This window comes from Meles meles, chromosome 1 (genome assembly GCF_922984935.1).
Source record: "Meles meles chromosome 1, mMelMel3.1 paternal haplotype, whole genome shotgun sequence".
In the NCBI taxonomy this organism is placed as follows: Eukaryota; Metazoa; Chordata; class Mammalia; order Carnivora; family Mustelidae; genus Meles; species Meles meles.
The window spans coordinates 15,815,782-15,842,759 of record NC_060066.1 but is presented as its reverse complement, the minus strand read 5'-3'; the positions used below and the strand labels follow the sequence as shown (position 1 = coordinate 15,842,759).

Sequence of the window (26,978 nt, the reverse complement as noted above, 5' to 3'; positions counted from 1 at the left end):
GCAGTCAGCGAGCGCCTTCCCTTCCGCCCACCCGGCGGCAGGCCCACACCCCACGCCCCCACCCCACACCACGCAACATCGCCCTAGCGCCTCACCCGGCGACGCCGCGCGGGTCGCGCGGCCCATGATTGGCCAAACACGGCATAGCGCCATCTCGGCCTACCGCGCGGTGCGCGCCCTGATTGGCCAGCGGCGGCGGTGGGCGGGGTGGGATCGCGCCCTGGCGCCCCGCCTCCTGGTCCTCGCCTGGGCGGAGCCCCTGGACGGTCCCAGCGCGCGGGGGCAAGCGGCCGTTACTCTGGTTACTGCGGAAGCACCGGGTCGGGGAGGGCAGCGGCAGGCCGCGAAGGATGCTGGCGAGGGGACCGTCAGGAGCCGCCGCCCTCTGAGGAAGCTCCGTGGAGACCGCCGTTCACTCGCGGGGAAACGGAGGCGCGGACTGGAAGGTTCCGAGGCTGGTGACTCGGAGCTTCTGCGGAGCGGCCGCGCTTGTGTGCGCGGGGGCCGCAGTCTCGAGTCCGAGGCCGTCCGCGGTGGGAAGAGGCAGGCCGGGCGCTGGGCGGCTCCGCTTCCCCGCCAGGCCGCGTCCGGACGTTTCTTTGGTCTCCCCATCGGCCTCTGAAAGGGCACCTGCTGCAGGTGGGCGAGGACGGTTCTCCTGCGCGGCGAGCCCACAGCGGCCTTGGAGACGCCACCAGCAGCAACCCTGGAGAAGCCCGCCCAGAAGAAATACATGGATTGCTGGGAAGAGGAGAGCCTGGCCGGGAGCTGTTGGAGCAGGCGGTTTTTTTAATCCTGCTTTCTAAGTCTGGACAACTTTCCCTTCTTTGCGTACTTTTATACCAACTTGATAGGATTTTGTAGATTCCTCTGATTTGAATTGTAATCCTGTGACGGCGTTTGCTGGAGTTTGGCCAATTCCTCGTGCTCCCTTTGGTGACACATTTTGGGGAAATCCTCGAGTCACCAAAACCCTACAGCGAAAAAGAGGATCTTAGGTTTGACCCGGGAGCACCGGAGGAGCCTTTGAACCATGTGGACCTTCTTGGGCATTGCCACTTTCACATATTTTTACAAGAAATGCGGAGACTTCGTCTCTTTTGCCAACAAGGAGCTGTTGCTGTGCGTGCTCGTGTTCCTGTCCCTGGGCCTGGTGCTCTCCTACCGCTATCGCTACCGGAGCGGAGCCCTCCTGGGGCGCCAGCAGAGCGGCTCCCAGTTCGCGCTCTGGTCGGATATTCTGTCGGCCTTGCCTCTCATTGGCTTCTTCTGGGCCAAGTCGCCCCCGGGATCAGAAAATAAAGAGCAACTTGGGTGTAGGAGGGTAGGTGGAATTTTAAGTAGGCAAATGAGTGAGCGTGTTCTTTTTGTAAAATTAGGGTTGGGGTCACTCAAATGTAAATTTTCGTCTACTCTAAGGCCAGAAGGCAGCAGTATAGATAATCTGGTTATGATCAATTCTCCTTTAATTGTGCTTTTTGTTGTTTTGTTTCGTTTTGTTTTTAAGCTCTTGACTGTTGCTTGGCTACATTTTTGCCATTGTTAGGAGTGATTGAAAAGATTTGTTTCATTTAGTGTTGGTTGAATCAGTGCTATTTGAATTTGATTTGATTATGAAAGGGGAAATGAGATGTTAGAATTTCATTTTGAAGGAGAACAGAATCGCTTTTGCTCTTTGGAAAAAGTGTTTTACTGAAATCCTTGTATTTGTACCTGAGGAGAAGGAGAGCGGCAAGTCCTGTGCTTATAAATGACAGCTGCCTTGGGAGAGTAACAGAAAGAAGAATTCAGAAGGCTGGTGGAGTAAAAATTAGTTCAGCGTTTTAAAAAGTCTTGGGCAAAATCCCCTCCTCTTTCCCTGTCAGTGGGGCCTTGAGTAAATTAGTACCTTAATGTCCCAGATCATGTGGATACTTGACTAAGGTCCACTGTTCAGGCAAGTTCCTAATTCTGAGGCCAGACTTCAATCACATGGGAAGTGAGGCCTTCTGCAAAGACAGCAGAGGAGGACAGTGGTAGATGAGGGAGAAGAGGTCTGGCTTCAAAGCCAGAACATTTAGGGCCTGCTGGCCCTGGGTCTTTGGACTTTTTCCCCCAAGAGCACTGGAAGATTTTGAGCAAGGGAGTAACAATACTTGATTTTAACTTTAGAAAGCATTTCCAGTTGGTGTGAGGAGAGTGGATGGCAGGGGCAGGAGAATGGTAGCGGGGCTGTCCAGTGAGAGACTGGAGTAGGAAGCCAAGTGAGGGGTGATGGTGATTCCAAGTTATGACGAGTGGCTTAAAAAAGTAGTTTACTCCTTGAGGGTTCCAGAGCTACTTTATTTTCCTATATCCACAGTACAGTTAGCTAGGTTTGTAGAAGGGAGGACTTGAATTAGAATTTTTGCCCCACCACTTCTGGCTATGAGACCTTTGGCAAGACCTTCGTTTCTGTAAGAGTCAGTTACCTCTTCTGTTAGAGCGGGGTAGGACCGTCTTGCTCTTAGCTAAGGAATTAAACGATGTAATGTGGCCCATAACTGACTAATAAATAGTAGCTCTTATTAGTCTAAAGGTAGTGTACACCTAACATAACATGTTGGGATCCTCTTGACTAGTGCTTTGAGCAGCAGTAATGGTGGGTATGGCTTGGAGCAGCAAGAAAGGAGGGAGAGGGAATCTTAATCTCAGTTTGAAATCTTTGGTGTTATCTGAGGTAACTTTTGCCAAGAATGCTGAGCACTAGTGTAGGTGCCTGGAATGCAGTTACATCATGTAATGTTGAGACATTTTGGGGAAGGGAGAACTGGATTGCCAGCAATCAATGGTTGGTTCCATTTTGTGAATGCTTGAGGCTTTCTGCTTATTCCTAAACTTCAGGGACTTGGTGGACTCTCATTGAGTGCTAATTTCCCATTAGTGCTTTTACTGACCATTCTCTGGATGACTTAACTAACTCAAGTCCCCTTTCAGAACTGTGTGTGTGTGTGTGTGTAACAGGGAAAACAGGAAGAAAAACTAGTTACGAAGTGGGTAAGATGCAAAGAGGGCTTATCTTGCTTTCAGAACAGTAATTTAAATATAGTCAGTTATGCTGGCCATTAAGAAATACTTATGGGAAGAGGAGACTCTTGTCTTATCTTAGTAAAGGACAAAAAGGTAATTTTTCTAAGAGAAATTATAAAAGAAATGGAATGGACAAGGCCCCAGTCCCTGTAGAGTGAAGGAAGACTGGATGCATATTAAAATCACAGAGAATCAAAGTTCCAAAAGATTTTAGGTTTTATTTCCTTCCTTTTTGCCTCAGGTCTTCTGTTAAAATCCCTTCAAAATGGCATTTGGGCTTATCTTAATCAATACGGCCAGAGAACTCAAAGAAGATTGTTCCTTGCAATTCTGTATCTGAAATGTATTTGTATTTGTCAACCTACATACCAAGAAAAAAACTTATTTTAACCCTGAATTATTCATGTTAAAAAACCCAGCAGGCCCTGGTACTCTGAGTGGGCATACATCTCTCAAAACAGGACTTTTTCATCATCTTATGACTAAAGTTTTTATTGTCAGCCCAACTAGTGATAGGTTTAGATGTTTATAACTAAATGGACCAACTGTTTGGCTAGGCTCTCTTAGAGTGTCAAGTGTCTAGTAGATGCTTAGAATGTACTTAAAGAATTGAGTAATTAATGACAGAATTTTCCCTATAATAAGTCTTCGGAGCCCCTTGTAAACATAATTTATATTTAGCCTGGTGTGGATTTCTAAATATGGCTGTATAGTAGCATTTTCTAAATATATGTGGAAAAATAGAAGATATATTTAATTTTATTGGGATGTAATTATACATTTTTATTAACTAAATATTTTGATATCCGTCATTTTTATATATGATCTGGATTTTAAAATATCGTGCATTTGGTTTATTAATAACATGTACCTTTTGCCCAAGATGGGGAAGTCCAGAGTCTCTATATAGTAGTAGCATGATTTAAGGATAGCAAATGTGGATATATAACTAACTTTTTTTTTTAAACAGCACAAGAAAGGAATCAATATTTCAGAAACAACCTTAATAGGAGCAGCTGCCTCTTCAGTATCTTTTCAGAGTGATCCAGAAGTTATCATTGTGGGATCTGGTGTAGTTGGCTCTGCTTTGGCAGCCATGCTTTCCAGAGATGGAAGAAAGGTGACAGTAATTGAGAGAGATTTAAAAGAGCCCGACAGGATAGTTGGAGAATTTCTGCAGCCGGGTGGTTATCATGTCCTCAAAGACCTTGATCTTGAAGGTAGGTTCATATTAATTTTTAGGAGTTATGTGGTATAAGCAAGCACTCTTCACTTTAGACTATCCTATAACTGGTAAAAACGGTATTACAATTTATTTACATTTCTAGAAGTTACTATTTACCAACAGATCTGCGTGAAAATGAGAGCAAAGAAGAAAGTAAGCCTTTAGTATGTGAGGAGATACAGTAAAGTGGCTAAAAAACAGAAATGGTCAAAATTAAAGATTAGAAAACTAGAAAAGGCGTGAAGCTTAGTGAAAGGTGAAGGGAACTATCACTGGTGAGGTACATATTATGGGCCCCTTATAGAATCTTTTATTTAAGTGTCATCTGTTAAACCATCGATTTTTAAACACAAACTATTCATTTTGGGAGTACTTATTCACTGTCTACTCTGTCTGAGGTGTTGGACTTGGTACCAAGGATGTACTGATGAATGAGACAGATTCACCGGCCCCCTTAAGGGTCAGAGTACAAAATATGCTTGTGCTCTGAATTGAGGAAGAGCTTGCTTGGCTTATGTGGTAGGCAGGATGGTGTGGGAATTATGAGCATTGATTCTGGAACTAGATTGCCTGGGGTTGAATACCAGCTCAGGCGCTTAAAAAGCTATATGTCCTTGGCTAAGTTATGCAACCTGTTATGTAACAGTTTCTTCATCCGTAAAATGGGCATTTTATACGAGTCCTTGCCTCCTAGATTATTATGAGGATGAAATGAAGTCATAGACACAAAGCACTCAGAACAGTGTCTGGTATATAATTGTAGGTATTTGCTGTTTTATTCAAGGAGCTGAAAAGGAGAACAGTGTAGCTAGGAAGTATTGGGTGATGGGGAAGGGAGAATGGCTTGAGATTAAGGATGGAAAGAGAGGCAGCAGCCACATCACGAAGGCTCTGCGGTTGGTGGAGAAGGAGTGTGGCCTGACCTGGTTTCTGCCTGTATAAAGGGGCTTCAGACGTTAGACGTCTACTCACAATAAGAAACACATTTTACATTCTGACCCCGCACATACATACATATATTTGGCTGAAGTTTGTTTCATTTTAAATCCTTATGATTCTACCCAAGTACACGGTTCACAAGTTGAAGTACATTTCATTCAGTTCATTCATTTACTGTTGAGTCACACCCTGCAGTTTGTAGAATGCTGTTTTAAAAGAATATGTGGGTAAAATGTGGTGAATAGACTGTAGGATTGTGGCAGTGGGGTAGCAAGAGTCAATGCAGAGTCTAGTGGGAACTCATTGCTAAGTTCAAATGACAGATGACGGTGGTTTGGCCTAGCATGGTAGCAGAGGCTATAAAGAGAAGTGGACAGACTGATGTTAAAATGAAGAGACGGAAACAGCATGACTTGCTGTGGGATTGGTGTGAGATATGAGGGAGACGGAGGTATTAAAAGGGATTCATAGGTTTTGGTTTGAACAGCTGATAGACGGTGGTATCACTTGCTGATAAGAAGACCTAGAGAGGAACAGGCACTGGGGATAATTTGCAGGACGTGTTGAGATACCCAAGCGGAGAAGTTAAGCTGAATATATGAATCTCCAGCGCAGAGGAGTGGTTTGGGCTGGCTGGAGTTAGAAATTTCAGAGATATCAGCATATGTGTAGTATTTAAAAACCACAATAGTGATTGAGAGCATGTAGGGAGAAAAGAGAAGACAGAATAAACCAAGTCCTGGGAAACTGCTGTTCAAGGATCAGGCAGAAGAAGAAAAGCCTGAAAAAAAGTCTGAGAGGGAGCTGGCAGAATGCTAGAAGAAAACCAGGGGATTTGGTACCATTTAATCCATGAGAGAGTTTTTCTAGTAGGCGGGAATGGTTATGTGTCAAGAAAGGGGAGGACAGTTATGTCATGCTTTGTTAATGAAGGCTCAGGTAAGATGAGTATAGAAAGATGACCGTGGGATTTGGCAATTTGGAGGTTGCTTGTGACATTGACAAGATGTTTCAGCAGAATTGTGGGGATAAAACCCAGACTGAAGTTGAGTGGGAGTTAAAAAAATCTGAGACTAGAAAAGCACTCTTGAGTTTTTCTGTAACAGAAAACAGAAATAGGGCAGTAACGAGATGTAGATGTGAGGATAAAGAAGGTGTGTTTTGGGGGCGTCTGGGTGGCTCAGTTGGTTAATTTATTGGTCTGACTCTGATTTTGGCTCAGGTCATGATCTCAGGGTCGGGCAGACAGAGATCACAAGTAGGCAGAGAGGCCAGCAGAGAGAGAGAGGGAAGCAGGCTTCCTGCTGAGCAGAGAGCCTGATGTGGGGCTCCATCCCAGAACCCTGGGATCATGACCTAAGCTGAAGACAGAGGCTTTAACCCACCCAGGCACCCCTCAATCTCACATTTTAGAAGTGTGATTAAAAATATTATTTAGAAGTATTCATGTTATTCTGTAGGAAAAAAGAGTTAAATCATAAAGTGGCCAAGATGGAAGCAGGGGGACCTCTTTGGAAAGCTACTGCAGAATCAGTGGGAATTGATGGCTTGGAACAGGGTCATAGTGGTAGACAGGTGGTCACATTCTGGAAACACCTTTTGAAGGAAGAGTCAGGAGGACTTGCTGATGAATCAGGTGTTAGGTATGAGAGAAAGAGGAGTCATGGCATTTAAATAAGACTTGAAGACATAACCAGGAGAGGTCCAGGGTTGAATCCTGGGGGCTCTGATGCATAGAGATCAGTGAGGTGAGTGGGAATCAAAAAGATGGAACTGAGGAAGTACAGAGGAAAAGCAAAAGCCCACAGGGTCTAGGACCCAAGTGGAGAGAGTGCTTTATGAAGAAAGGATATTCCATCTCTGTCCTTTCAGGTTTCTTAATCTCCACCTTACTTGAGAGGTTCACTTGAGGATGTGGCAATATCCTGAGCAGGACTTGGTTACTTTTATAGTTGAACATCTGGCAAGCAGAAATGCTCTCCAAGTAATGACTCTACATAGAATCATTTAGAGATCTAACTTCAGAGCACATCACCGAGGTTGTAGTAACAAGCCTTAGTGGATTTTTATATGTAGTTTATGCAAGAGTAAGGAGCACCTCTGAAGTATTTTAGCCAGTCCACATACAATGAATAACTTTAATATTAAAAATAAGAGTCCTCAGGGGCACCTGGGTGGTTCAGTGGGTTAAAGCCTCTGCCTTCGACTCAGGTCATGATCCTGGGGTCCTGGGATCCAGCCCCATGTTGGGCTCTCTGCTCGGCAGGCAGCCTGCTTCCCTTCCTCTCTCTGCCTGCCTCTCTGCCTACTTGTGATCTCTGTCCCTCAAACGAATAAATAAAATTAAAAAAAAAAAAAAAAGTCCTCATTAACATTTACTATGCTGTTAATTTCCCCTGAGGTATGATGAGATGTGGATAATAGGAACACTTGCTATGGTTACTTTTTGGAGTATGGATTTTTTTTTTTTTTAAGATTTTATTTATTTATTTGTCAGAGAGAGAGAGTGCACACAAGCAGGGGGAGCAGCAGGCAGAGCAGGCAGAGGAAATAGGCTGCTGAGCAAGGAGGCTGGGAGCATGATCTGAGGTGAAGGCAGACGTTTAACTGTCTGAGCCACCCAGGTGTCCCTGGAGTATGGATTTTTAATATAATATGGATTTATCCTTCCTGAGTATGAGTTTTTATTTATTTTTAAAATTTAAAAAAGATTTTATTTTTTTCTTTATTTATTTATTGCATGAGCAGGCAGAGGGAAAGGGAGGGAGAGAATTCCAAGTAGACTCCATACTGAGCATGGAACCTAATGCAGGGTTTGATCTCAGGACTCTGAGCTGAAATCAAGAGTTGAATGCTTAACCAACTGAGCCACCCAGGTGCCCCCTGAGTATGGGTTTTTAATGATTGCCCTGGGGTGCCTGGGTGGCTCAGTGGGTTAAAGCCTCTGCCTTCGGCTCCAGTCATGATCCCAGGGTTTTGGGATTGAACCCCACATTGGGCTCTCTGCTCAGCATGGAGACTGCTCCAACCCTCCCCCCCCCCCCGCCCCACCGCCTGCCTCTCTGTCTACTTGTGATCTCTGTCTGTCAATAAGTAAATAAAAAAATAAAATCTTTAAAAAAAATTGATTGCCCTATGGCTTAAGCTTAATATCTAGAATTCTTAAAATTAATACATTATAATTTAAATGCTATAATTTTATATTAAATCTTAATATCTAGTGAGGAATTTCCTTCCCATCTTGTTTTCTTTGGGATTATTTTGGCTTTTCTTGGTGTTTTGTTTTCTATATATAATTTAGAATTAAATTAAAAAAAATCTGTCAAGATTATGACTGAACTAGCACTGAATCTGTACCTCAATTTTGAAATAATTGACTTGGACTTCCTGTCCATGAATGTGGTATACTCTCCATTCAGTTAGGTCTTTAATGAATTTAAGTAAAGTTTCATACATCTATGTCTTTTGTTATATTTATTCTTTGACTCTGGTTTATATTTGGGCTTTCATAAATGATACCTATTTTATTATGCACTGTATACTCAGTTTGAGGTTCAGACTTTATACCAGGTCATGGCACAAAGGTATGTCTGGATTCCATGCCATATCTCAGGACACTGAATTGAGTTTTTGTGGTTTCTATTTTATTGACAAGAAATTTATGAATGGTGCTAAGTTTCATTGTCCCTGGCCATGGGGAATCCCTACCTCCTATTCAGGAGTGGTCCTTAAAACTCCAGTCATTTTAGGCTTGTGGTTCTGCCCTTATGTTGTTGTCTTTAAAACTTGCTCACTAGTTTGACTTTGAATTTGCTTTCCATTTTTAGCATAGGTGGTTTTTTGTTTCTTCTTTTATCATTGCTAGTTTTGTTTTTTAATTTGCCTGTTTATAGCAGGCAGTTCTGCATTTTTTAATGTGGAAGAATGTTTTCCATTTCATCTTATCTGATATGTTGGCCAGTAGTCCTAGTATCTTAAGTGTGGAGCTTTATGATTAATAGATGGTGATAGCTCTAAGTTATGTCACTGGCTTCAGTGTTATTAACATCTAGTATTTATGAAGCATGAATTTCATTGAAGTGTAGGGTACTGTCCTCTTGTCTGCTTAAGAAAGTAAAAGTTTCAAAGTGTGCTATATTTGATTTTATCAATAAAGTCGAGATAGAGACATAGATATTAAGAAATCTTAAATTAGACCTTATTTAGCTTATCTTAAGTTAATTTACCCAAGGAAAAGTTTTGCTGTGCTACTATGCTTTTTACATTTTCTGGTGTGTTCTACAATTGGCCAGTTTAAACATTTCAAGTACTGGGGCGCCTGGGTGGCTCAGTCGGTTGGGCAACCGCCTTCAGCTCAGTTCATGATCCTTGAGTCCCAGGATGGAGTCCCATGTCAGGCTTCCTGCTCAGTGGGGATTCTGATTCTCCCACCCTTCCCCTTCTCATGCTCTCTCTCTCTTTCACTCTCTCTCTCAAATAAATGAATAAAATCTTTGAACATTTCAAGTACTTCTGTAATACAGTTATGGGTTAAGAAAAACAACTGTCTCAGTAGCTGGACAAAGCAGTATAGAAATACCAGATGGGTTTCAAATATTTAGGTCAGAAACGACTGGCAATTTGCTGAGATCCAAATCAAACACACTGTTAACCGACATCTTTTAAGATGTCTGTGTACTGAACCTCTGGCTGAATTTTAACTGTAATAATTTGTGAATTATTACTGAAAAACTAACTAGTTTTGATTCTGGGTCAAATATGTGACAATATTCATCCAGCTTGTGTCTGTGTGGACTTTAAGTACAATTAAAAAGAATATCAGAAAACGAATTTATTTTGGGGCGCCTGGGTGGCTCAGTGGATTAAGCCACTGCCTTCGGCTCAGGTCATGATCTCAGGGTCCTGGGATCGAGCCCCGCATCGGGATCTCTGCTCCACAGGGAGCCTGCTTCCTCCTCTCTCTCTGCCTGCCTCTCTGCCTACTTGTGATCTCTCTCTGTCAATTAAATAAATAAATAAATAAAAATCTTAAAAACAAAACAAAACATGTTATTTTGATCTTAGCCTAGATGTATGATAGAAGTATTTCTGAAGATTTTCTTTCATCTATTTCTTTCATTATTCTAATGTACTTCAGCTTAATATACTAACCATTATGATTTTAGGCCTATGTATGGCATATTCTCAATTGATATTTCATAATGTACTCTATCTTTCTAATTTAGATAAATATTTAGGTTGTTTTCAGTTATTCTTTATGAGAGATAACACTATAGTGAACTTATTTTTGCATATAACTTTAAGGATTATCAAAAATTATATCTTTAGGATGAACAATAGATGAAGATTTACAAGATTTAAGATGATTATATCAAAGGTTGTAACTTCTTTTTGGTTCTTGATAATTAGTGCTATAGTTACTTTCTAAAATGTTTTTAGTTTACAGTATGACCAGTAAATTTATCAGTTTTATTACAGTCTCACCAGAAATTTTTATAGATTTTGTATCTTACTGTTTTATTTCATTGATTTTTTTTTTTAAATCAGGTTTTGAACATTTCTCTGCTGTGTTCAATATTTCTGTATCGCTTCACGTGAATACACATAAACTTTTCAGCCATTATTACGAGGGTCTTAAAATTTTTCCTATGGAATTTAATGAATATATTTTATATATAAATATTAATCTTTTGTGTTATTACAGATTTGCTAAGACGGTTGTCTTCCAGACACATTAAGATTTCTGAAATAGTTATATTAATGTCCAGTTGTCAAAATGGTTTTGTTGCATTATGAAGACAGAAACTCATTTTCGATGCCTCCTTATCCTTAGAACTCTGAGCATGTTAACAAAATTGATTTTTTTGCCCTGAATTGTTATGCAGATGCAGTGGAAGGTATTGATGCCCAGGTGGTAAATGGCTACATAATTCATGATCAGGAAAGCAAATCAGAGGTTCAGATTCCTTATCCTCTATCAGAAAACAGTCAGGTGCGGAGCGGAAGAGCTTTCCATCATGGAAGATTCATAATGGGTCTCCGGAAAGCAGCTATGGCCGAGCCCAAGTAAGACTACTCAGATACAGAATGTTAAAGAAACACATTTGAACTTGGTCTTTGCACAAATACTATTTCATAAATTGTCATAAGTGTTTGGGTAGGGGCTGGAGCATAGGTATTCTAAAGTTAACTGTTAACTTACAAGAATGTTAGATCTGCCTTGCCTTTGTTGACAATATCATGTAGAGAATTTCCATTTAAACGACAGAACTGTCGAGATTTTTCCTTTGACTGAATACACTGTGTGGTTTTATTATGTTGTTGTAATTTAGAGGATACAGTTGCAACTGAGGTTTGAATCCTCATCTAACTATTTGGGAGTTGGGGTTTGTGCTTATGGTATTTTCTGTTAAAAGTCGGAACAGAGACTTCAAGGGAAAACCCTAGTTGATCAGGACTGGTTCTTCTCTTAATTATTAACTTCCATTTGCCCCTAGCCCTTAAGCAGTATAATTGAGGAAGTTTTACACATGAGAACCCTCATCTTATTAGCAAGGGCAGAGGTGTTGAGAAAGCGGGTGAAGGTGTGAGTGGACTGACCCTTAGGACTGCGAGTTTGATTATCTGTGGAAGTAGAATGTGTTCATTGTGGAAACAGGGGAAAATACACACAAATACAAAGATTGTAAAATTTATCCATGACTCTTTTGACTAGAAGTAACTGTTCTGAGTAATTTGGTGGATAAGCTCCCAATTCAATATTTTCCCATCTGTGTATGAATTTGTGTGGTGTTTGAGGTTTTTCTGCATGTATTTTTCTTAATGAAATGAGGTAAAAATCTCGTGTTACTTTTAAAAATCATTACATCAGTATATATGTATTTAACTTCAAGAAATTAGAAAGTAAAAACCACACTTAATTCTAAAGTCCATAAATGATGTTTTGCATTTTGTCATTCCAGACCTTCCCTATGTACATGTGTGCACACTGGAGATAAGGAATAAGGAATTTGTCATTCCTTATTTAAATTGTTCAAGTGTGCTACTGTATAATTTCTTTCTGCTTATCCTTTAGTACAAAGTTTATTGAAGGCATCGTGCTACAGTTACTAGAAGAAGATGATGCTGTGATAGGAGTTCAGTACAGGGATAAAGAAACCGGGGACATCAAGGTGAGAGATAGCAAATGTTAGCTCTTCCTAAGACATGTTTTTCCTCCTTTTTCTCCTACTCCTTTGAAAAGTAGGCTCACCGATTCACTTGTCTGATAGACTGAGTTTTCTCTAAGCCCTCTGCAGCAGGGTGATTTCAGACTGCAACACATTGCTCTTCAGAGCTTTGCAGAACTCTGTACAAACAGCTTTGTAGACATGCGCCACTAGATCAGCAGTTTCAAACTGAAATGTACATGTGCAGAGAGATAGAGAGGACCTGGAAGGTGATAAAAGGAAGGATTCAACGTAAAAGAAATGATTAGGATAAACAAACAGTTGTTTTAATCTGAAAGAGAAAAGTAAGAGAATCTCTGCAGAAATAGCAGAGTGAAATAGTTGCCAGTACCTGCTCATGTTGGTTTAGTAAGAGAAGAGAAAGTGAAAGGCTAATATGTTGGTGTTTCTGGGCTGATCCCTAGGGTCACCACCTAGAAACTACTCTGATGGGGATGATTGCAAGATACCATGGGGACCTACATCCATGTGTACAAAAATTCTTGTAAGCGCTAGCCACTGATTGAAACACTATATGAAGTTAGAAAATTCTAGACTAAACAGTGGAGTCGTCCTTGGACTTTGTGATGAGATTCAGTATTCTGTGGTCCACACTTGGATATTAGTTGTTTCCCCTGTTGTTCATCAAAGTGTAGCTTTAATCCCAGATGGTTTGGATGGTAGAACTTGGAAGGCAGGCAGTCCTCCCAAGAGGAAGTGTCTCTAGAGATTGGTTATTCATTAACTTGAGCCCAGTAACAGCTTCTTTTTTAGCATTATCTTCATTATCCTCTATAACATTGTCCAATAAAATAGGTAACTTTTACAAGAATGCACATTTTAAGAGAATGGTCCCTTTACTGTGTATTTCTAACCATTTAGCTGAGCATTGTTTATCTTTGTTGTAGGAACTCCACGCTCCATTGACTGTTGTTGCAGATGGACTTTTTTCCAAGTTCAGGAAAAACCTGATGTCCAATAAAGTTTCTGTTTCATCTCATTTTGTCGGCTTTCTTATGAAGGTACTATAGGAATGTAATTGTAGAAAAATAAAAGCAACTTGGAATTTGAAAGTTATTGAAAATATGTATTTTTTTTCTTTTCTAGAATGCACCACAGTTTAAAGCAAATCATGCTGAACTTATTTTGGCCAATCCGAGTCCAGTTCTCATCTACCAGATTTCATCTAATGAAACTCGAGTACTTGTTGATATTCGAGGAGAAATGCCCAGGAACTTAAGAGAATACATGGCTGAAAAAATTTATCCACAATTACCTGGTAAGAAATAGGATTTCATTCACATTGTAATCTCTAATCTGAAAGTAAATATCACAAAAGGCTATCCATCTCCAGTTCTCACTAAAACTAGGCCAGAGATAAGGTTGGCAGATAAAAAAACGCATCCAGTCAGATACACTGGAGTTGAGTTGTTTAACCAGCACATACAAAAATCTCCAAATTAAAAGAAGATAGTTTATATATTTTTTCATATTAATAATATAATCATTGTTTTTAGAATAATTATTAGTATTGGGGAAAATGGTACATTTTTAGGTAGTCTGGCTACTGATGTAAGGTCTCTTAATTCTTAAAATATATCTCCTACTTCCTTAACTTGAGCGCTTGGCTTTTGTGGAAATGGTTGCTACCATTTATTGAGTATCTACTATAAGGTGCTTTACAAACTTGATTTATCTACACGGTCACCCTCTGAGATAGGGCATTATCATTATCCCCATTTTATTGATGAGGGAACTAGGAGTCAGTAACCTCCCCTAAGGATAGACTATTAGTAGGTAGTGGAGCCAAGGTCGAGGCTAGGCGTGTCTGGCTCATACATCCCCTCCTCGGAACATGAGAGCTGTAATTGATCTTCAAGATCTTCTCAAGTTTGGAGTTGAATACAGAAAGGCTTTGTGAAATTTCAGACATGTTTGTAAAACACTCCTAAAAAATTGCTTTCTGGCTTTTTTTTTTTTTTTTGAGAATGGGAATATGTAAGGAAAAGTAAAAATTTAAGGTATTAATTAAAATATTAAGAATATTGATAAAAGTCAGGGCACCTGGGTGGCTCAGTGGGTTAAAGCCTCTGTATTCGGCTCAGGTCACGATCCCAGGACCCTGGAATTATGACCTGAGCCAAAAGCAGAGGCTTTAAGCCACTGAGCACCCAGGCACCCCCGGGAGAGAGAGAGTCTTTTTTTTTTTTTTTTTTTTTAAAGATTTTATTTATCTATTTGACAGAGAGAAATCACAAGTAGGCAGAGAGGCAGGCAGACAGAGAGAGGAGGAAGCAGGCTGTCCGCAGAGCAGAGAGCCCGATGCGGGGCTCGATCCCAGAACCCTGGGATCATGACCTGAGCCGAAGGCAGAGGCTTTAGCCCACTGAGCCACCCAGGCACCCCGGGAGAGAGAGTCTTAAGCAGACTCTGCTGAGCATGGAGCCTGACACAGGGCTCCATCTCATGACCCTGAGATCACAACCTGCGCCAAAACCAAGAGTTGGACGCTCAATTAACTGCCCCTCCCCAGGTGCCCCTTACTTAGATTTTTAATAATGACATTTTCAACATTTCAGTACATTTGTACTTAGTGAAGCCATTTTTGAAGCTTTCAGAGGAAAAATGAATTATTCACATTTAAGAACAAAATAGTCAATAATGTGATATTTTTAGCATTTTTTTCTTTTATCGTAGATTGCCTTTTCCAATCCAGGCTTCCCTGAGATCATGGTGGGAAACCATTTATAGGTTTATATTAATAGTCATTAGGTTATTGAAATTCTCCTTACAGGAATGGAACAATTTCAGCTTAGGCATTCTGCTCCTCTATTCCCAGATTACAATGAGAACTGCTTGAAAATGCAGTTCATTTTCTATACAAGTAGGAGCACAAAACTTTAAAACTGGGGAGTGTCTCAGAGATGAGCTCTTTCAAGCATTTCATGTTACAGATGAAGAAACTGAAGTTGAGAAAAGTAGAGTTCTCTACAACTTACCCTTTTTCTGCCATACATACCCTCCTGTTGTTTGTGGGTTGCTAGTATATTTCATCTGTAATTCCAAGAATACGGCGGTGATGGTAAATTAAGTGTTAAATATCATACTTGGCAGTTAACATTTGGGAGAAAGGGGGTGGTTTTTTTCCCTGTCTCATTTCTGAATTTGCTTCACTCTTAGCTTTTTTGTTCATTCAGCTGTATCTATTTAAATTAAATCTCTCTTAGAATCCTTAGTCATTCCTTAGCTTGAATGACTAGGTTCTTAATGAACAATCGTACTAATGAAATAGTCAGTTCTTGATTTATCACAAAGTATATATAACATACACAGCACATATTGTATGTAACATATAATAGAAGGTATTTGTTAGACTTGATAAGAACATGTGATAATTAGAAATTGAAATTTTATAAAGCATTGATTTGGTTGGATGGGATTTATTGCAGATCACCTCAAAGAACCGTTCCTGGAAGCCACTCAGAATTCTCGTTTGAGATCTATGCCAGCAAGCTTTCTTCCTTCTTCACCAGTAAACAAGCGAGGTATTGTTTTATTGGAGTGATTTTATAAAGGGTATTGTAAATACTCAAATTTAATATTCCAAATGTAATATGGGATGGAATTTATGCTACTGGGAATCATATGTGGGACAGAGGACTGGCTGTTGTGAACACATTACTAAAACCAAAATTAGTTTTATGATGTCTTGATTATTTCATAACGAGTGTAAATGTTATTATACTAGTTATTGGGGCTACAGCAGTTAAGTATAGTCTTAAATCTAGAGAAGGCAGTTTTTCTAGTGAGGGGTATGAACTGGTACTTTCAAAACACTGTTGATAAATGCTGTAGTCAAAACCCACTCATGGTACCCACAGTGTTCACTGTGAAGGAGTGTGCATGGTCGGGGGGGTATCTTGTGAACTGTCAAGGGTGATTGGGGAAGATGTGTCTCAGGAAATAAAACTGGAGTTGGGGCCTGGGGGATTGGTGGGAGCTCATTGGGTGGACAGTGAAAGAGGGACTTCTGAGTAGATGGAACAATATCTGCAAAGGCCACGAGGGCTGAGAAGTGATGGCACTTTCAGTAAAGTCCAGTAGTTTCCTATGGCTGGAGCACATGATAGGTGTCAGAGTGGTGGATAGGTAAGGTATTTCTTTAAAGTTTAGTTTTAATCCTATAGACAGTGGAAAGTCATTGAGAAGTTTTTTTTTTTTAATAGCTTTATTGAGATGTAATTCACAAATCATATAGTTCACCCATTAAAGTTTATACAGTTCGTTTTTAGTATATTCATGGATATGTGCAACCATGACTACGGTCAATTCTAGAAACTTCTTATCACCCCAAAAAGAAATGCTGTACCCATCAGCGGTCACTGCTCATTTTCTCCCACTCCCAGCCCCAGGCATCCACTAATCTGCTTTTTGTCTCTATAGAGTTGCCTATGTTGGTTATTTCCTATAAATGTAGTCAGTGGATCCTTTGTAACTGGCTTCTTTGAGGTTCATCCATGTTGTAGCATGTCCTTCATTTCGTTTTTGTGGCCAAATAGTATTCCGTGTGTGGATATACTACATTGTAACTATCCATTCTTCAGTTGATAGACATTTCGTTTGTTTGCACTTTTGGTGGTTATGAACAATGCTGCTGTGAACATCTGCATATGAGTTGTTGCGTGGACTTAATTTTTACTTTTCTTGGGTATGGTAACTCTATTTAACTCTTTGAGGAACTGCCAAACTGTTTTCCGATGGGGTTGCCCCCTTTTATATTCTCATTAACAATGTATGAGGGTTCAAATTTCTCCATATCCTCACCAGCATTTGCTGTTATCTGTCTTTTTAGCCATACCCATTCTTTTAGGTGTCAACTGGTACCTCATTGTGGTTTTGATTTGTATTCCTCTGATGGATAATGGTGCTAAAAATCTTTTCATGTGTGTATTGGACTTTTGTATTTCTTTGGAGAAATGTCCATTCAGATTGCACATTTTTTAATCGGTCAAATAAAAAAAGATCTTTTATTGTTGAGTTCTATGAGTTCTTTACATATTCTAGATATAAATCCCTGATCAGATAAATGATCTGCACAAAATTCTCTCATTCCATGGTGATGGGGTCCATTGAAGTTTTTAATTTTCATGAAACCCAGTTTATCTTTTTTTATTTTGTCGATTGTGTTTTTGATGCCATATCTAAAAAGTCTTTGCCCAATCGACTCCTATATTTCCTTCTATGAGCTTTATAGTTTTAGCTACTACATTTAGGTATTTGATCCATTTTGTGTTAAATTTTGTGTATGGTGTGAGGAAGGGGTTCAACTTCATTTGTATGTGGATATCCAATTGTTCAAGTACCATTTGCTGAAAATATAGTTCTTTCCCCATTGAAGTGTCTTGGTATTCTTGTCAAAATTAACTTGACTTTAAATGTAGTGAGAGTTTTTTTTTCTTTAAACAATATTTTGTAGTTTCAGAATGTGTTACATTTCTTTTGTTAAACTTATTTCCAAGTATCTTATTCCTTTTCATGCTATTATAAATCGACTTTTCTTAATTTCATTTTAAGATTCTTCATTGCTAGTGTATATAAACGGAATTGGTTTTTGCATATTTATCTTTATCTTGAAACCTTGCTGAACTCATTTATTAGTTTCTAATAAGTTCATTGAAAAGTCTAAATAAGATAGTGGCATGATTAGATTTTTATTTTAGAGATACTACTCTGATATGTTGTGGAGTATGGCTTGGAGGACAGATCAGGCTAAAGCTTATAGTAAGGCCATGTAATTGCTCCATGTGAATGGTGAGAAAAGGTTAAAACTAGGGTTGTGGCTATAGAAATGGAAGGTAGGGAATGGAATCGCGTACTTTCTAGGATATAGAATGCATGCAATGTGGTGACTCATTCACTGTTGTAGTGAGGGACAGCGAGGCCTTTGATGGATTCCAGGTTTCAGGTTTCGGTAATTTTGCCAGCTATTTGCTGATATTGGAAATAAAGGAATAAGAATGCAAGTTTAAAGAAGTGTGGGAAGAGGTGATGAGTTCACTTTCGGACATCCTGGGTATGAAGTGCTGGTAAGGCATTTGAGTGGAGATGTGTGGACCGCCACTGAAGATGTTGAGTGTAGAGCTCCAAAGAGAGGTCCGAATGGGAGCTGTTGATACACTATGGTTCCTGAACATAACAGATTGAATTTGCTATGGAAAAACAGGCATAATCAACTACTAATCTTTTAAATAGACTAATGCAAAGCAGCATGAAGACGCTAATGCCAAATGGACATAAACAACATGCCAGCAATAATTGGTGGAATTAGAAATGTTCCAGGGAGGAGGAATAAAAACTCTTTATAGTTTGTGCAGTTTTTTAGTGGAGGTATGAGTCATTCATAAATTTCAATTAATATTTAGAAGTTTTCCTTTTTATAAGTTAGTTTATTGTATGTATTTTATAATTAGTTGCAAATGTAGCATATTGTGACAGTGCAACGAAGAACTATCCATAATTTTGTCCCATTAATGTTATTATTATGGTTGTCTATTTCTCTCTCAGATTAAATTAAATAATGCTTTGTTGAAATGTCACTGTGGGGGCGCCTGGGTAGCTCAGTGGGTTAAAGCCTCTGCTTTTGGCTCAGGTCATGATCCCAGGGTCCTGGGATCGAGCCCCACATCTGGCTCTCTGCTCCTCGGAGAGCCTGCTTCCTCCTCTCTCTGTCTGCCTCCCTGCTTACCTGTGATCTGTCTCTCTCTCTGTCAAATAAATAAATAAAATCTTTAAAAAAAAAAAAAAGTTAAAAAAAAAAGAAAAGAAATGTCACTGTGTTAGGTCATTAACCAGGCTGACCGTCGCCGGGGAATCTTCGACAGCTCAGAAGGTGCACCTAGAGGGCAGCATTCCTGCTTCTGAAGTTTTGAATCAAGGGTCTCATTTTCAGATAAGATTCAGTCACGACTTAGTCCTCTAAATTAACTTCAGATAGGTTTGGACTATCTGCTTATAACTGCTTTTTAATTCAAACCACAATGTGGCTGGGTATCATCCTCCTGGGCCTACTTTCTTTCCCTTAGAACCGTACAGACATTTCTCTCTGGTGTGCTGGCAGCAAATACGGCTGTGAAATGTTAGAGCTCTTCATTTTTTCCCTGGAAAGAGACTTGTTCGTGCCAATTTTTTTTTTCATGAAAGAGATCTTAATAATATTTTGGCATTGTTTGACTTAATCTTAGATTCCTGTGTGACGTTCATGAGGGCAGGGGCCATGTTCTCTTGCTCTCACTGTTTCCCCAGTATCCAGTACCTATTAGGTGTATGATAAATATTAATTGAATTTTTGTCTCAACAGATTTTAGTCATGATTTGTTGCCTTATATTTTCACATTCTCATTTTCTGGTTCACATTCATAATGTTTATTAATTAACAAAGAATTTTTTGTTTTTGTTTTATGGGATGCATCCAGGATGATGTCATAATCTAAATTCTCTCATGATAGGTGTTCTTCTTTTGGGAGATGCATATAATATGAGGCATCCTCTTACTGGAGGAGGAATGACTGTTGTTTTTAAAGATCTGAAACTATGGAGAAAATTGCTAAAGGGTATCCCTGACCTTTATGACGATGCAGCTGTTTTCGAGGTACAATATTATTCTTTTGGCAAAAATGTCTCAATAGATTTCTTTCTGGGCCTAAGAGGAATGGGGCCTTATTGGGGAGATCGGTACCTAGGAATCTGATCCTAAGTCCTGGTTTTTAGGCAGTCTTGTTCAGGCATACAGAACCGTGAGCCTGTGCAACCCTCAAATCTCGCAGAATTTCTGTGTTTGAATATTATGTCACACTGGATTGCACGGACTACTTTGCTTACAGAAATTGTATATTTTGCTTCAGAGTTTTGGAAATCCCTTTCTTTGGAGATGTTTTGTGTGTATATATAAATGATAAATATAAGGTATAATTACTTATAGATTGTGTTCAGGATAAACATCAATTTGAGGGGATTATAAACATTAATTTGTGCTTTCTCCCACACTTAACATGTAATAAGTGATCTTTTTCTTTTTTAGGCCAAAAAATCATTCTATTGGGCAAGAAAAACATCTCACTCCTTTGTTGTGAATATCCTTGCTCAGGCTCTTTATGAATTATTTTCTGCTCCAGATGGTAAGAATAGATATTTTTAAATGAAAATTACTGAGCTGCATATTTTTAGCACAGAAAGGGAGCTTAACTGTAAACAAGTTAGTGATTAGGAGAAATAGCCATGTTTCCCCAGTCTGCTGGCTCCCAAGTGGCGGCCCTTTGTAACCCCATCCTTGAGCAAGACTTTTTGCCTCTAATCATCATGTATCCACCACCTTGTGTGGAATACTTAAGATAACCTTCCCAGCACTACTTCAGTAATGCATCTTTATTAATTCCTCTGGTCCAGATCAGGGCATGCATATCCATAAATGCTTAAGTTGTGATGGAGGATCTTTCTGACCGTGAATTAAAATGTAATACAGTTGTTAATCTTTTTCTTTCTGAACACTAGTTTCAATTTCTTTTCGAAGTAGTATTTTTTAAAATGAGTATGAGCTGCATAACAAGTTTTAGATTTTGTCTCCTATTACAATGCACAAGTAGCAGAATGGATGTACCTTTTACTCACTTGAAATAGTCCCATGCTTTTATTTTTGTTTCCATATTGTAACGTGGCGATGGTCAGTCTGTATGTTAAGGAAAACGTGACTTAGCAGAAGCAGTATTAGAAACGGAGGTAGAGGTAACCATGCCACCTCCTAAGTCCAGCAGTGTACAGATTAGTTAATGGTAGGTTAACAAAACTCAATGTGTAGGTTTTCAGGAATAAATGTAATTCCAGTCCTATTACTTCAGATATTTACAACAAAGCTACTTCTGTGAACTGGCCAGGGTCCCAGCGATCTACGTTTTGGTGACTCAAGTACAAAAGATAACACAAGTACCTTCTGTAGCCTTTATATGCATTATTCTTGCTAAAAGAAAAAAACAAACTAATTGATTGTGGTTTGCCAGTCAAACTTTCTCTTGCCAATTGGTATGGAAGCTGAAATGGCTGGGTGGGCAAGTACAAAGGGAAGAACCAAGTTTTGGCGCTTCTTTTTAAGCTTTCCTAAGCTCCTGATTTTCTTACATTATGAATTTGAATCTGTCAACAAACAACTTTAAAAAAGTTGTGAAAGATTAGAGGAAGAAAGAGTTTTATTGGAGTTAGTGTACCCTATTACATCTTTTTAAATCTGTTCTAAAGAAAAAATCTAGGTACACCTTAAAGGAACATTTATTCCAAATAAAACTATTGGTTGATAACACTATGTTGTGAGGGTTTAATCAGTCATTTTGAAAAGTATGAAAAACTATAGAGATCTAAGGCATTGTTAATGTTTACCATTCATAGCTGTCCTTTTACTTGATAGTTTACTGCTCAGAGATACAGGTTGGGTATCGTAGAGACTGGGGATTTGGTTTCTAGAATTGTGTTTTTTGACAAAAAGTTTGCAGAATATTTACATTACTTAATGAATTTACAACACAGTCAAGAAAATAACTTTTTAAACAACTTTTTAAACAACTTCAACTTCCAAATTTTATTTTAGATTCCCTACATCAACTCAGAAAAGCCTGTTTTCTTTATTTCAAACTTGGTGGAGAATGTGTTGCCGGTCCTGTTGGGCTGCTTTCTGTGTAAGTTGTTTTGTTGATACAAAGGAACCGGATCGTCCAGATTTTCTTTGGACTGCTCCGTCTATGAATTACTGCAAGTCCTTCTTCCTTCTACGTTTTGTCACTTTCCTGTCCCTAAGAAGCCCCATCAGAAAGTCGCTTAGAGAAATGAAGAAAGCAACAGTTAGCCCTGTGTTTTACTTCTGGGAAAAACAGTGTTGAATAGAAGCTGGTGGTAGATGAGGCCAAGGCTCTGAAAAAATAGAAGCTTGTTTTTTGCCAGTGGGTTTAACCACGTGATCTGATCGGTGGGAGCCATAGATAATAGAGGAATCTGTATTAAAAATTTACTTTGATTAAGATGCGGAGACTTGTGAGGCTCACTAATGGTTTTGACAGTGCAGACATATGTAGAATTATTCTTGAAAAGTCTGTACGGCAAAATTCTTTAAGTCTGTTCTCATTTGTCTATAATCTGAAATGTCAGTACTGTTTCTGTAAAACCTAACCCCACAGGTCAGGCCGTCCAGGTACTTCAGGCAGAGATCTCAAGAACAGTGAAAGAAAACAGCTTCACACATACAGTGCATGTCAAACAGACTTGGAGTCCCTGGCTTCTCTGAGAGACAGGGGTATATTCTAAGGAGTTTCTTGTAAGAACATTTATTGGTCCCTGCTATCAGAGCACAGGCAACACAAGCTTCCAGAGTCCTCTAGAATGCAGAATATGTGTTAGTTTTTTAGAAGATATGTAATTAGAATCTTTCTATGAGTAAATTTTAATTGCTGGGTCTTACTAATACATGCATTTCTTTTTTCTATTACAGCCTGTCTCCTAACCCTCTCGTTTTAATTGGACACTTCTTTGCTGTGGCAGTCTATGCCACGTATTTCTGCTTTAAATCGGAACCTTGGATTACAAAACCCCGAGCCATTCTCAGTAGTGGTGCTGTATTGTACAAAGCATGTTCTGTAATATTTCCTCTGATTTACTCGGAAATTAAGTACCTGGTCCATTAAACTTACAGGGGAACCATTTACGAACAAGTATTTGGAACTCACCAAGTCCTAAGAGACTTTTGGAGGAGGATGTACATAGCATAGAACTATCCCACTTCTAAAGTGGAAACTCTTGGACCAAGATTGGGGTTAATTCATTTTTGAAGTTATCTGTATATAAACATGTAAATACATACTTTGCAATTTAAAATGAAGGGTAAAATAGACATTTAAGAGAAATGATTTTATCTTAAATTAGTGCTAACACTGAAGAACTGTGGTTTTTCTTTTGAATTTAGTATCTGGGAGGAGTCATTGTGGGACATGCAAATAAAGTGAGGAATGAACGGTAATGTCTTTTTGTCTCTGTCGTGGCCTTGAGGTAGCCTCATGATCATGGGAAGGAAAACCAAAGCAGGATGGAAAATGCAGAGGGAAGCCTGTTCTGTGAAATAGCTGATGTTGGGGAAGTTGCCTTAAAAATCTCTGGACTTGATTTTCCTCATGTATCCTACGAGGCAACTTTAAGGTTCTCCTCTGGGTTCTTTGGAAACACCAGGTTCACAGGAACGCAATCAGGGCTTTATAAGTTACATTATAGAACATGACTTAGCCAGGCTAGGATTACTTACAGAAGTAGTGAATGAACAAATAAGCATTTGTAATATCTGGCATAATGCTTAGAAGTCAGAATTCACTGAGTTTTCGTATATTTGAAGAGACTGTGGACATCAGAAAGGTCTCATAAAATTTCAGCAAAACCTAAATATCACTAAAGTCACTCCCCCTGAAAGAGCAGTAACACATACTTTGGAATGTTACATAACTACTTCAGATTATAATGATAAGGGCCAAAAGAACTTAAAAAGCTTCTATAACAAAAATTTCTCTTTTTCACCTTGTCAGTTGTCCCACTGAGGACTGGTCACTAGCCAAATCGCTCGTGGTGTCGGTCGCAGACAGCATTTGCCTCATTTTAGCAGCATACGGTGGACCCATTCGCTTGGTTCTGTGAAAGTCCCCTCTGGTTTATCCCATACTTTTCTAGTTAAAATCTTACTTTGTCAGATGAGGCCTTTTTAGCAGCTGGCTTTCTTTGGGGGCCGTTTTCACACAGAACCAAATATCTCACTTCATGCAGTTACTGATTACAAATGGAATACAGCAAGGTATTTTTGAGATGTGGCTATAGGATGGCCATAGACTGACTGGCTAAGTTCTCATATACTGTACCAGCGTCCCAGTGCGCGACAATTCCAAACTCTGTACTCACTCATAAAATGCTGTGCTCAGCCTCCAGTAGGCTGGACCGCTGGGCTGGGGCTTAGGTTGCTGAGGAAGGGAGGGGAGGATGGAAGGAGCAGCTGAAGTTGGGGAGACCTACAGAAGGAATGCTGAGAATCCCCAGGGTCTCTGTGATTGGAAGAGGACAGTGAGCCTCAGACACCAAGAAATTTCCATGGTATGTGGTCCACTGACTGCATCGTCTCTGTGTTTGCTACTGGTCTAGCTCTTACCACACGCCTGCCAGCCTGTTGTGGGTGTATCCAAGGGACCTACCCAACATACCTCTTACCTTCTGGAAAAGGTTTTTTTTTTTTTTTTTTTTTTTTTTTTTTTAACAGGATGAATATACAACTTTGTAATCACAGGCAGAATGAGAACTTTGGGTACTGGCAATACTATTTTACTGAAAATCCAGAGCTGAACAAATAGTTCTTTAGAACATAAAACTAAATGGATTTATATCGAATAATGACATTCAGCATTTATAAGAGGCAGTACCAAACCGTGTTCTGCTTCTCCATGATACAAATTGCATATAATACCATGATTTAAACAATATTTATATTAACTAGCGCCATGAGATACATCTTAGAATATCTGATGTTTCCCACAATTAAGGGGAAAAAGGCAGTTCTATGAGCAGCTGAGTTTCTTCGCTTCTAAACTCATTTTAGTAGTGGGAAGATTTCAGGACAATCCTTTCACTGAAGAAGCAGATGCCAATAAAGTTTACAAGACTGTTCTGAATTCATCAAAAATGAAATTAGGCACGTGAGCTTCAGCAACCTAAAACCATGAAACAGAAACGTTAAATTACTCATAGTGTTATAATTCAGAAGTTCAGAATTTTCCACATGAAAGTTAAATGAAAACATGCTTTGGAGCAAGGGGAATCACAGGGGAGCGCTGGATTCATAGAGGTGGACCGCTCCTTGAAATTGCTGGCTTCTGTTTCCACTGTTCCTCACCCTGGGGTCTAACTTCTTCGCACTGCTGTCTGAGGGAATGCTGTTCAACGCTCCCTGCCTCCTCCTTGGTTCTCAGAGGCACCTGGATCTGCTAGGAATGCAAAGGCCTCTGGGAAGTACAAAGAGGTCCTCTCGAGTCGCCTCACAATTCACTGATGACCCACCCGGAGAAGAACAGCATGCCACAAGTGACAGGCCAGAGAGGGAAGAGGAGGAAGGGCCTGAAAAGCATGCATTCCTTAACTGTTCTTAGGGGAACCCCTGAGAGGGGTGGAGGAGGGTGAATGGGTAGAATGTAGAGCCAGGTGACCTCCAACTGCTAGAAATGGGTATTTTTTAAAAGCAGTGTTTGTTTTTTCTGGTTATAAAGGTATCACCTGCTACTTAGAGGAAATTTAGCAAATGGCAGAGGAATGTAAAAAAATCATCTCTCATCTTAACCCCTTAGACAAAACTAAACCTGATAATTTTTCTATAATGAATCCCTCTAATTTACATATACATGTGTGTGTGCACGTGCACAAACATTCAAAATTAGGATCACATAATCTTGTGTCCTTTACCTCTGCTAAATCTTAATGAACATCCTTGCATACATATCTTCGTGAACTTTTGCACATATATCCAGCAGATAAATTCCAGGCAGTTCAGTTGAATTGCTGGGACCAGCTGAGTGTAAGACAAGTTTGTTTGTTTGTTTTTAAATAAAGCCAAACTGTCCTCCTATTGGATAAACAGTTTCCACTGCCATTGACAGTACTGAAAAGTCCTATTTCTCCAAAGCCTTCCATGCAGTGGGAGCTCAGCATTTAACTTTTTATCAATTGGAGTAAAAAACTGGGTTGGTGAAACAGTAATTTTACTGTTATTTTGATTTGTGACTCTTGAATTAAGGTCGAACATTTTTACAAATACTTACTATTTGTATTTCTTTTCCTGAAAACTGCCTGTTACTATCCCTTACCCATTTCTGTTTTTGTTTTCTATTGGATTGGTTATGTCTTTCTTATTCATCTAGAAGAACATGTTATAGATCAAGAAAACCAGTCCTTTGTTAATATTCCCTCCCTTTTTTTAAATTAAGAGACATTAGACAGAATTGTGTCATTACATTCAGCATTCATAAGAGATCAGATCTGACTCCCCCTACTTGTGTTCCCTCTCTCTGTCTCTCTCTCTGTCAAATAAATAATCTTTAAAATTTCTCAATTTATTGGTTCCATTTTCCACATGATCTATAATTTACTTTGATACATGAAAGATGGGAACAGACTACGTGGCTAATTTTTTTTTTTTTTTAATTTGACAGACAGACATCACAAGTAGGCAGAGAGGCAGGCAGAGAGAGAGGAGGAAGCAGGCTCCCTGCTGAGCAGAGAGCCCGATGCGGGGCTCGATCCCAGGACCCTGGAATCATGACCTGAGCCGAAGGCAGAGGCTTTAACCCACTGAGCCACCCAGGCACCCCATACGTGGCTAATTTTTAACCACATAATGACCTAACTGTGCCAGCAATGTTGACTAAAATATTTCCTTTCTCCCCTTATTAGAGAGGCTATATTTCCTCAGGTACAACTGTATGCACTTGGATTTATTTATAGACTAC

The 26,978-nt window shown here is 39.6% G+C and overlaps 2 protein-coding genes across 2 annotated transcripts in view; one reads left to right on the top strand and one right to left on the bottom strand.

Moving 5' to 3' along the window:
* The first annotated feature begins 304 nt into the window (after window positions 1-304).
* Window positions 305-23,470, top strand: SQLE (squalene epoxidase). Its single transcript, XM_045998616.1, has 11 exons — window positions 305-1,324; window positions 4,019-4,268; window positions 11,098-11,278; window positions 12,288-12,384; window positions 13,329-13,442; window positions 13,528-13,699; window positions 15,870-15,965; window positions 19,926-20,068; window positions 20,498-20,594; window positions 22,052-22,139; window positions 22,946-23,470. The coding sequence occupies exons 1-11, from the start codon at window positions 1,034-1,036 to the stop codon at window positions 23,136-23,138; spliced, it is 1,722 nt and encodes a 573-aa protein (XP_045854572.1). The 5' UTR covers window positions 305-1,033; the 3' UTR covers window positions 23,139-23,470.
* Window positions 23,471-24,788: 1,318 nt separating this feature from the next.
* The window catches only part of WASHC5 (WASH complex subunit 5), a 61,221-nt gene continuing 59,031 nt past the window's right edge, over window positions 24,789-26,978 (bottom strand). The window contains exon 29 of the mRNA XM_045998615.1: window positions 24,789-25,190. Within this exon, the coding sequence (XP_045854571.1) occupies window positions 25,134-25,190 (57 nt within the window). The 3' untranslated portion in view covers window positions 24,789-25,133. The remainder of the gene's footprint in view (window positions 25,191-26,978) is intronic.

Coding starts and splice junctions, on each gene's coding strand:
- SQLE (XM_045998616.1), top strand. CDS start 1,034: ATGTGGACCTTCTTGGGCATTGCCACTTTCACATATTTTTACAAGAAA. Junction 20,069..20,497: donor ACGATGCAGCTGTTTTCGAG/GTACAATATTAT, acceptor TTTCTTTTTTAG/GCCAAAAAATCATTCTATTG. Junction 22,140..22,945: donor CCTGTTGGGCTGCTTTCTGT/GTAAGTTGTTTT, acceptor TTTCTATTACAG/CCTGTCTCCTAACCCTCTCG.